Source organism: Nycticebus coucang, chromosome 1, assembly GCF_027406575.1.
Source record: "Nycticebus coucang isolate mNycCou1 chromosome 1, mNycCou1.pri, whole genome shotgun sequence".
Lineage (NCBI taxonomy): Eukaryota > Metazoa > Chordata > Mammalia > Primates > Lorisidae > Nycticebus > Nycticebus coucang.
In genome coordinates, this window is record NC_069780.1 from 130,375,940 (window position 1) to 130,388,052 (window position 12,113).

The 12,113-nt window shown below is 37.2% G+C and overlaps 1 protein-coding gene across 1 annotated transcript in view; it reads right to left on the reverse strand.

Annotated features, from left to right (window-relative positions):
- The window catches only part of SCAMP1 (secretory carrier membrane protein 1), a 124,367-nt gene that overhangs the window by 18,370 nt on the left and 93,884 nt on the right, over positions 1–12,113 (reverse strand). Inside the window, exon 7 of the mRNA XM_053587936.1 lies at positions 884–985. Coding sequence (XP_053443911.1) covers positions 884–985 — 102 coding nt within the window. The remainder of the gene's footprint in view (positions 1–883; positions 986–12,113) is intronic.

Consider the following 12,113-nt stretch of genomic DNA (forward strand, 5'->3'; position numbering starts at 1 on the left):
GGAATCTTCCCTCCAGGGTATAAAAGGGACATAAATCTGCTATTACCTCCTGGTTTGAATCCTATCTAAGATAGTCTTAGTTACTGAGGGATCCCTCACTGAGTGAGCATCCAGCTGTGAGGAGAATGATTCTATCGTTTAAAGATACATGTATTTATGTGTGTACAGTGATTCTACCTTTCCAAAGACAAGTTTTTGAGTATGTATGAAAATGTACATCTGTGTATCTAAAATAGTGCTTTATACACAATAGGTACCTTTTCCCTTAAAATCCTTGAAGTTCTTTTCTGCCCCTGCCCTCGTAACCGTTGGCCTTCCACTCCCTCACCATCCTCAGTCCCCTTTGCACTCTTCCTCTCAGCGCCCATCACACATTCTATTTAAACTAGACATAATGTGCCATTATTATAAATGGAAACGCAGTCTTTAAGAGAACGGTTTGTCCAAAGGTTATGCCTTAGGACATTTTAAAACTACATTTTTAAAAATCATTTTTGCTTTTATTTGTTTACTTTTTTTTTTTTTTGAGACACAGTCTCATTATATAGTCCTCAGTAGAGTGCTGTGGCGTCGCAGCTCACAGCAACCTCGAACTCTTGGGGTTAAGCGATTCTCTTGCCTCAGCCTCCCAAGTAGCTGGGACTATGGGCACCTGCCACAATACCTGGCTATCTTTTGGTTGCAGCTGTCAATGTTTTAGCAGGCCCGGGCCAGGCTCCAACACGCCACCTTCAGTGTATGTGGCTGGCGCTCTACCCACTGAGCTGCGGGCACCAAGCCTTATTTACTTTTGTTAATCTGGCTTTTCTGTGTAAAATACTTTAGGAAGCTAAAAGTTACATAAAGATATTAGATTAATAGCTTAAACTAGTAAGTAACTTACCAATTGCCCCAATTGTGAAATCCTGCAGCCTGGAGTACATGCACAGCAAACTGACAAATATATACGAAGAAGAACACAAAGAATCTGAATGAACTGTCACTCCTTAAAAGAAAATAAAAAGGAAGGAAGAGAGAAAGGGGGAGAATGTCATTTTTCTCATTATATTCACATGCAGATTGATGTTCAAACTTTAAAATGTAACAAAACAAGAAAGGTGGCAACTACCTTAGGTTGAAATTGAAATGCTATCATAAGTTTCGTGAACCTTTCAGGTAAATACTAGATAACATTATTCCAACCTCACTCTGTCCTTTCGATTTCTAACTGCACCACAATCTATCTTGACAAAAAATTCAGTTTTATTAGTTTCACTGAATTATAATTTATAATAAACTACAAATATTTAAAATACAAAATTTGAAAACTTTTTGACATATGTACATACCGTATTTCACATGCCAAATCAATACCAGAGATAAGCAGTATTCATTCCAACTACAGTTTGGGGAGGCAGGGCAAGAAAGTATTTCGCTATTTCAAAAGACCTAATGGAAATACTATATTTAATCATGCTAAAGGAGCACAAGTTAACTGAAGTCTGCTACTAAACACCTTCACCTTTGGTAACTCAACAAAGTGAATAAGAGTCTTAGCTTAAAAGGCAGACCTGAGTTTGAATCCAGACCCGCCCACTTAAAGTTGTGTAACTTCAGGCAACAATATCCAGCCTGAGATTTTCTAACAGCAAAATGAGGGTAACAACAGAACCTGCTTTCATATGAATAAAATATGTAAAGTGCTTTGCTGAGAATGCACAAGTACATAGTAAGCAATTAATAAATGTTACTTGCTGGTCCCTCTATTATGCTAGTACAATACTGAACCAAAGTAAACTGTTTTGCTCGCAAAAGTGGTGCTAAGCTATTTAAAAGATAGTGAAAATGTCCTTAGCATGGTAGGTAATTTAATCACTACTAGTAGAATCCAGTAAGACATGAACTATTTGACGATGTAAAGGCATTAGAAAGAAAAGAAACCTCAGGAGTAAATACAGCTGCTTTTCTTGTCTTAGTGACTTGGGAGATCCAAGACTATCTAACCAAGCCCTTTTCTTCCCTCTAAATAACTTTGTACTGAAATCAATTCCTTCCTCCAGAACAGGGCTTCTAGAAATAGGTTTGAAAAGGTAGGACCATGTGAACTTTCCAAATTGTACAAAAATTTGTACATATGTGTACAAATGCTGCATATGTGTGCTTTTTTTTTAGAAAGAGGATTCAAAGACTTTAGATTTATAATGGAATCTATTGACTTGAAAACTATTAAGAACCACTCGCTAAACTAGTCCAGATAAACAAGCACAGGCGTGGGATGAAAGAGACCCTGAACTCTCTTCTTCCCAGCTGTGTTCTGTGAAAAGTTGATGGGCACAATGAAAAGTTCATTTGAAATGAAATTTTAAACCTGAACAATATTAAACCTGCATTTTTTTTTTGAGACCCCTGGGTAGAGTGCCATGGCATCACAGCTCACAGCAACCTCCAACTCCTGGGCTTAAGTGATTCTCTTGCCTCAGCCTCCCAAATAGCTGGGACTACAGGCGCCCACCACAACACCTGGCTATTTTTTGGTTGCGGTTGTCACTGTTGTTTAGCAGACCTGGGCCAGGTTCGAATCCGCCACCCTAGGTGTATGTGGCCAGTGCCCTTGCCAACTGAGCTACGGGCACCGCCCCTAAACCTACATTTTAACCTGGGTGCAAGCTCTAGATGCCTTATACTTAACTGGCTCTATTTCATAACAATAGTTTACATTTGTTCAACATTATGTGCCAAAGACCATGCCAACATACACGTTACCCCTTACCAATTCTTATGACATCCCCACGAGGCAGACACTAATACAGACTACATTTCACTGATGAACAGATTTAGAGGTTAAATAATCTAAATATATAGCTAGTAACAGAAATGCTGAGATGTGTCAATGTATTTATAAAGCTAATATTCTTAACCATGTGCTAAAACTACCTACCTCTAAGATATTACTTCAATTCCATATTCTCCAAGGAATCTAATTATGAATCAATAGACACTACTATTTAAAGTGAATTAACGCCAAATGCTCAATGTAGTGTTTCTTTTTTTTCCCCTGAGGCAAATAATAACAATGATTAAAAAATTTTCTTTTGTCCGAGTGGTGCCTATGGCTCAAAGGAGTAGGGCACCAGCCCCATATACCGGAGGTGGTAGGTTCAAACCCGGCCCCAGACAAAAACTGCAAGCAAAAAATAAATAAATAATTTCCTTTGTGCAATATTTTTCTCTTTAAAAATCCCTTTAAAAAAAGAAATCCTTTCAATCTAGTGCTTTTTCTTGCATAAAGAAAGATTATAAATCTGCTTTTCATTTACTACAACTCAGGTTATTTTAAATACTCCCTTTTAAAAAGAGTAAGGGAGGATAAAATAGACAAAAAAATATTTTACTAAAGCTATTACTTGATTAGTCAAAGATTTTCATGAGTGACAACCAAAAACCTCACCATTGTACTGCCATTCAGCCCAGAAAGTATAATAGCTACAGTCAGTCAGTACCCAACCATTTTCATATCACCTTTGAACAAAACCAAGCAATTTAAAGGAAAATGTAAGTCGATATTGGTTACATCCTAGGTCACAAGCAAACTGTTTGAGGATATTGCACAGGTTATCCTCTTATGAAATGGACAACCCAAACAGTTGTCTCTAATATATACCTTTATGGGACCTGTATCAACAGAGAATACTAACCATAAAAGTCTGAGTTTTGACACATCTGAACTATCACATCATAAAACTATTTCTAATGCCTTTTGTCTTGTGTCACAAAGTTTACTATTAATTCTCTTACTTGAATTGACTCTGACAAAGAGTCCTATCCAAGCTTCCTAGCTATTCAATCATATACTTCAAAATAACCTTTCTTCTCCCTAAACTCTTCCCTGTTAACATAACCTCAAACTTTCAATCAACTATCTTCACTTCACACAGTATTGTAGGTCAAATTAATAAGTATGCATTACTTCTTTACTGTTTTTCCCTATGGCATTTTACTATATCTCATCAAATATGACCCAAAATAAGTAACTTTTATTAAATAAACTAAAACTTGTATTTTAGTACCAATATCAATTCCCCTTGAATTTCTTACTAAAAGGTCATGATCCTCTATATGAATCTAAATTACCATTCTATCCACCTTAGACTGTTACTTGAAGAAAATACACAGACCTCTTCCCTTGATTCATTGTAAATTATGCAATATATTGTTTAACATTTTAAGTCACACACTAACTTTATGGACACCCTATATAGTTTCTCCTTTCCTAACTCCATTTCAAAAACTAATCTCTAACCCTGCTTTTACTCAGTTAATAGCTGAAGAGCATGCTAGTGGATATGAGCAATAATTCTAAAATCATTTATACTTACTGCCATAAAGGGTATAAATATAAATGCATAGACAGAAATATATTTCATTTTTAATGTTACATACTCTTTTACACACACATACATAAGTAAATGTGTTTCATCCTGCTGTTCTACTCCTATTCTTAGCTACACCACACATACGTTTCTTACATACTTACTTTTGCTATTCTAAATAATGCTTTTTATTCACATTTCTCTTTAAAATCAGATGTGCCCCAAATAACTAGCTGACAGAACACAAATAGAATCTAGAGGTAATGCATGCAAAGACGTGTTTTAAAATTATCTCATGCACCTTGTATTATTTTTACACTTACTACAAATCTCAAATATTTTAACAGCACCAGAAATTTTAAACCTTGAAATTAACACCTTCTTCAGCATCTCAGCAAGTCTTTAAGAAGATATTTGACAACACTTATTTACTCTGAAGTGTATGTGATGCCATATAGCATTATTTTCACAAACAAGTTTGCCTTAAAAAAAGAGTAACTCATGGAATGAATAACAGGAATATGCCCTGGTCCAGACCATTAGAGATACTTTACAGATGGGGAAGGAGCAGGATCACTGAGAAGTGACCACCCTACACAGAGACAGACTGCTAGGCTAAGGCTGAACCAGAGAATAGTCCCCTCCTCTCCTCAACCCCCTCCCCCCATCATGCTAGCAAGCATAAGGCCACAAGTAACAGCAGTCCACTCCTGGGGGAAGACAGTGTGGAGACAAACCCTCTGAGAGGAAGGCACAAAGGGGAGACTAAAGCTAATGGAGCAGACACTGACACAAGCCTCTGGAAAACAAGGCCTCATCCTATACATAACACCAAAAAAACATGTAGTCAGGGCAACTGTGGCAATCCCGACTGTCCTGCAAAACCTGGCACCCTTTTGCCTAGGCACTAAAAGCCTAAGGGCATAATATAAACGATTTAACTATTTCAAGCACAAAGCCTATCTAACTCAGTCTCTAGTGTCTTCAAAGGATGGCCAGCTCTCAACAATAAATTATGAGGCATAAAAAGAAACAAGGGAAAAAACACACTGTCAAGAGACAAAGTCAGTAAGAAAACCAGACTCTCTGATAACTCAGATGTTGGCATTATTAGAGAAATTTAAAATAATTGTTACTGGCTGGGCACTGTGGCTCACGCCTGTAATCCTAGCACTTTGGGAGGCTGAGGTGAGTAAATCACCTGAGCTCAGGAGTTCATTCAACACCAGTCTGAGCAAGTACAAGACCTCATCTCTACTAAAAAACAGAAAAACTGGCCAGGCACTGTGGCGAGCTCCTGTAGTCTCAACTACTTGGGAGGCTGAGGCAAGAGTATCGCTGGAACCCAGGAGTTTAGGTTGCTGTGAGCTGTGATGATGCCACTGCACTCTACCCAGGCATGAATGGATGAAGTAACTTTTATATGTTTATGATTATAGTCAAAAAGATGGACAACATGAACAAAGACATAAGGAATTACTAGCAACAAACAACCCAGAGAAAATATTAAGAAAATAATTCTATTTTTATGTTACTCAAAGTAACATAAAAAGGATAAAATGCTTAGGAATAAATTTAACAACAGAAGATTTGTAAAATTAAAACGAAGAACACTGATGAGAGAAATCACAAATACCTAAATAAATGTTAGGACATATTCATCCATGTTCATTCAAATTCACAAAGTCAATACTGTGAAGGTATCAATTCTCCCTAACTTGACCTATAAAGTTAACTCATTCCCTGTTACAATCTCAGTAGCACACCAAGATTTTTTTTTTTTTTTGGTAGAAATGGGCAGGCCAATTCTAAAATTTAAATAAAAGGCAAAAAACCTTGAATAGACAAAATAATTCTGAAAAAAGACAAACAGGGAAGACTGACTTACTACAAAGCAACATCAATATGAAGGAGATACTGATAGAAGGACAGGCACACAGTGCAATGGATCGGAACAGAGTCCAACAACAAATCCTTACATTTATGGTCAATGGATTTTCAACAAAGATATTCAAACAATTCAATGGGGAAAGTGTAGAAACAGACCCATACATGTATGAACAAGTGATTTTTCTTGACAAAAGTATTAGGTTATCAAGTTAGAAATGTCTGATTCTAAACACTAAGGCTGATATCACTGATATTTCACTTTGACACTTGTTTTTATTTTATTGTGAAGGTATACCCTCATTCTTTCAAATGCACATTTTGGTGATTATTTAAAAAAAAAATTTAGAGTAATTTTTGTGAAACCATGGCGGAGTCAAACCTTCGTGTTATTTCTGAATATAAGTTCCATCATGGAACTAATGTAGTACTAATAGCTCGAAATATTTATATTAGGGAAGGATATAGCTAATGAACACATACTATAGTGATAGGTTGAGAAGGTCTATTCTGGTGATTTTAATCTTAAAAATGAACCATGTGGGCAATCTAAGATCAAGGTGGATAAAGATGAGCTGAAAGCTATGGAAGTGAATCCATCTCAACCTATGCACAAATTAGCAGCAAGTTTGATGTTACTATTCCAACAATATTAGACCATTTGAAACAAATCAGCAAGGTAAAGAAGCTGGATGGATGGTTTCTGTGTGAATTAAACAACATCAGAAGAGACACCATCTTGAAGCTTGCCTTTCTTTGCTGTCACGACGTAAGGGAGAACCATTTCTACACCATACATATTGTTATGTGTGATGAAAAATGGATGCTTTTTGACCATTACAAGCATTCAGCAAAATGGCTGGATAAAAATGAAATGCCCAAACAGTCCAAAACTGAATAATCCTCAAAAAAAGCTAATGGTGTCTGTTTGGGGGTCCAGTGCTGGTATTATCGACTACAGCTTCATGAAACCTGGTCAATCAATCACAGCAGATGTCTCCTGCAACCAACTGAACAAAATGATGAGGATGCTGTGACTATGCAGCTGAGACTGGTCAACAGAGACGGGCCAATCCTCTTGCAAAACAACACTGTTGCACAAACCACACTGCTCAAACTACAGAAGCTAGACTTGGAAACTGTCATGCTGGGCAGCGCCTGTGGCTCAAGGAGTAGGGTGCTGGTCCCGTATGCCGGAGGTGGTGGGTTCAAACCCAGCCCCGGCCAAAAAAAAAAAAAAAAACAGGAAACTGTCATCCACCAGACCCTACACCAGCGGACTACCACTTCTTCCAGGTTTTGGACCACTTCTCGCAAGGAATAATATTCAATTCTCAGTAAGCTGTGGAAAATGCCTTTCGCAATTTCATTGCCACTTACTCTCTGGGGTGTTTGCTGCTGGCATAAATAAGGCACCATTAAGATGGCAAAACTTAGTTGATAGTTTAGGCACATACTTTGACTAATTATACTGCTTCTTCTTTTTTTTTTTTTTTTTTTTTACAGTTTTTGGCCAGGGCCAAGTTTGAACCCATCACCTCCAGTATATGGGGCCAGCACCCTACTCCTGTGAGTCACAGGCACCACCCTGTGCTGCTTCTTATTAGAGATATAATAAACTGAACTTTTGGTTCCAAATCAGATATTTCGTATTTAATGACCATGTGTAGGCAATTCACAAGACAGTCTTTTCAACAAACATTACTGGGATATGTGAACATCCACAGCAAAAAGATGAATTTATTGTTTCACACAATAAACAAAAACTCAAAATGTATAACTGACATAAATATAATAGATAAAACTATAAACTTCTGGAAGAAAACATAAAAGAAGGGCAGTGCCTATGACTCAAAGAAGTAGAGTGCTGGCCCCATATACCAGAGGTGGTGGGTTCAAACCCAGCCCCGGCCAAAAAGTACAAAAAAAAAAAAAAAGAACAACAACAAAAACACCCATAAAGGAAAATCTTTTTATGATCCTGAAAGTTGTCAGACATGACACTAACAGGAAAAAAAAAAAAAATCTGATAGTGAGTAGGGCGCCGGCCCCATATACCAAGGGTGGCAGGTTCAAACCCAGCCCCAGCCAAAACTGCAATAAAAGAAAAAAAAAAAATAGCTGGGCGTTGTGGCGGGCACCTGTGGTCTCAGCTACTTGGGAGGCTGAGGCAGGAGAATTGCCTAAGCCCAATAGCTGGAGGTTGCTGTGAGCTGTGATGCCATTGCACTCTACAGAGGGTGACAAAGTGAGACTGTGTCTCTTTAAAAAAAAAAAAATCTGATAAATTAGACTTCATTAAAATTAAAGTTGTTTTGCTTCCTAAGGCACCACTAAGAAGCCAAAGAGTAGGAAAAACTATCTGCAAATCATATAAAACAACTAATTCAAATACATAACTTATAACAAAATATAAACAAGAGTAACAAGTCAACAAGTCAACTTAAAGAACAGACAATAAAACTGAGCAAACATTTCAACAAAAAAGATACAAATGTCTAATAAATACAAAAGGTATTCAACATCAACTAGGGAAATGCAAATTAAAACTAAGACAAGATACTAACTATACACCCTCTAGAATAGCTTTAATCAAAAAGACAAAAAATTAAGTAGTGTTAGTGAGGTTGTAGAGAAACAGGAACCCTCAAACACTGCTGGTGGGAATGTAAAAAAATAGCTTGGTAGTTTCTTAAAAATTTAAACATGATTTTTTAAAAAGTTACCTCCCAGAAATGCCACTCCTAGGAATACAATCAAGAAAAATGAATACGTTCACATGCAAAATTGTACGTGCATATTCGTAATATTATATTCATAAAGCCAAAATATGAAAAGCAGACAAATAAAATGTGATATAGGGATACAATGGAACACAATTCAACTATTAAAAAGAAATGAATTATTAACATACTCTGCTACCTGAATGAACCTCAAAAACATTATTCTAAATGAAAATAAAAAATAGGAAAAGACCACATATTCTATGATTCCATAGAATATGGAATGTTCTATTCCATAGAATATGGAATGTTTCTATGAAACATCCAGAAAAGAGAAATTTTAGACACCAACTAGTGGTTGCCTAAAGCTAGTTGGTATGAATGACAATTGCCTGCCAATGGGATCCAGGGAAATTTGGGGATGTTGGAACAGTACTAAAACTGATTATGGTGACATCAGCACACCTATTTCTTTTTAGTTTATTTTAGTATATTATGGGGATACAGATGTTTTGGTTACATAGTTTGCTTTTGTAAATTTTAAGTCAAAATTTAAGTGCAAAACCAAATAGTCATAAATAAAAAAAACTAATGGTGTACATTTGGTGGTCCAGTGCTGGTATTATCCACTACAGCTTCATGAAACCTGGTCAATCAATCATGGCAGATGTCTACTGCAACCAACTGAACAAAATGATAAGGATGCTTGCCATGAAGCAGCCAAGACTCACCAATAGAGACAGGCCAATCATCTTGCAAAAAACAACACTGTCACACAAACAATGTTGCTCAAACTACAGAAGTTGGACATCCTCATTCTGTTCAGTTGGTTGCAGTAGACATCTGCTTGGACCTTTATTTAGGTGTGCCTCTCACCCACAAAATGTGTAATGAACCTGTTCAAAGTACTGATGGGTGGGAATTTACTCTTTCTCTTCTTCCCCTTTCCCTCACCCGAATTTCATTGAGTTTTGCTTCCCTATGAGTATGGAGGTATTGATCAACTAGTTACAATTTAGTATTGAGTACTTATGGTGTTTCTCCATCCTTCACTTAAGAGAATGGTCTCCGATTCCATCCAGGTTATTACAAAAGATACCAGGTCACCATCCTCTTATTGTTGAGTAGTACTGCATGGTATACATATACCCACAGTTTACTGTCCATTCATATACTGATGGACATTTAGGTTGTTCCCACATCCTTGCAATTGCAAATTGTGCTGCTATGAACATTCAAGTACAAATGCCTTTTTAAAAAATTTTTTTTTCCTTTGGGTAAATCCCTAGTAGAGGCACTACAGGATCAAATGGTAAGTCTACTTTAAGTTCTTTGAGGAATCCCCATACTACTTTCCACAGAGGGTGAACTAGTTTGTGATGTCACCAACAGAGTGTTAAGTGTTCCTTTCTCTCTGCATATACACCAGCATCTGTGGTTTTGGGATTTTATGATATGAGCCATTCTCACAGGGTTGGGTGGTATCTCAGTGTGGTTCTGATTTGCAGACTCAGAGCTTGTTTTCATGTGTTTGCTCACCATCTGGCTCTATCTTCTTGAGAAAAGTTTCTGTCCATGCCTCTTGTCCAACTTTGAATGGGGTCTTTTGATCTTTTCTTGAGTCCTTTATAAATTCTAGTTATCAGTCTTCTACCAGATGTGAAGCATGCAAATTATTTTCTCATTCTGTGGGTTATCTATTTGCTTTGTTAACTGTGTCTTTTGCTATGCAGAACCTTTTAAACTTGATCAGGTCTCATTTATTTTTGATATTGCTATGAATGCCCCTGGGGTCTTCACAAATTCTTATAGATAAGGCCGATATCGATAGGAGTTTTTACAACAATTTCTTCCAGAATTCTTATTGTTTCACGACTTATGTGTTTTATCCATTGTGAGTTAAGTTTTGTTAGTGATGAGAGGTGTGGGTCCTGTTTCAGTCTTTTGCATGTGGCTATCCAGTTCTACCAGCACCATTTATTGAATAAAAATTACTTTCCCTGTTGTATGGTTTTATTTGTTTTATCAAACATGAGATGGCAATATGAGGACGGTTTCATATCTAGATTCTCTGTTCTGAACCAAAGGTCTATTTCGCTATGTTTGTGCCAGTACCAGGCTATTTTGATTACCACAGCTTTGTGATATAGCCTGAAGTCTGGTTAAGTGATGCTTCCAGATTTGTTCTTATTTTGTAAGATGGCATTGGCTACTTGTGGTATTTTGTGATTCCATGGTAAGCATGGAACTCTTTCAAGATCTTCAAAATATGACAATGCATTCAATGCAATACAAGAATTGCATTGAATCTGTAGATTGCTTTGGGTGATATGGACACTTTAACAATGTTGATTCTACCAGTCTGTAAGCATGGTATGTTTTCCCATCTTTTTATATCCTCTGCAATTTCTTTTCTCAGTGCTTTGAAGTTCTCCCTATAAAGATCTTTGACCTCCTTTGTTAAATATATTCCAAGATATTTTATTTTCTTTAATATTACTTTGGAGGGTCTTGTGTCTTGGATTGGATTCCCAGCCTAACTATTTTTTGGACATATGAAAGCTACTGATTTGTGTACTACACATAGCTACTACATTGATTTATAACCTGTGACATTTCTCTTCTCTAATTATTTATCAATTCCATGAGCAACCCTTGGTTGACTCTTTGGGTTATTTTGGGGGGTTTTTTGTTTGTTTTGAAACAGAATCACACTCTGTTGCCCTGGGTAGAGTGCCATGGCATGACAGCTCACAGCAACCTTAAACTCTTGGGCTCAAGTGATTCTCTTGCCTCAGCCTCCCAAGTAGCTGGGACTACAGGCATCCACCACAACATCTGGCTAGTTTTTTTCTGTTTTTAGGAGAGATGGAGTCTCACACTGGCTCAGGACAGTTTCCAATGCCTGAACTCAAGCAATCCACCTGTCTCATCCTCCCTAAGTGCTAGGATTACAGACATGAGCCATAACACCTGGCTGTCCTTGGAGTTTTCTAGGAACAAAATCATATCATCAGTAAAGAGTAAAAGCATGACCTCGTCTTTCCCCACATGTATACCCTTGACATCCTTCTCTCATCTAATTGCTCTGGTTAGGACTTCCAGACACCAACCAACATAACAGACTCCCACAGTGTAGAACTACCCAGAAATT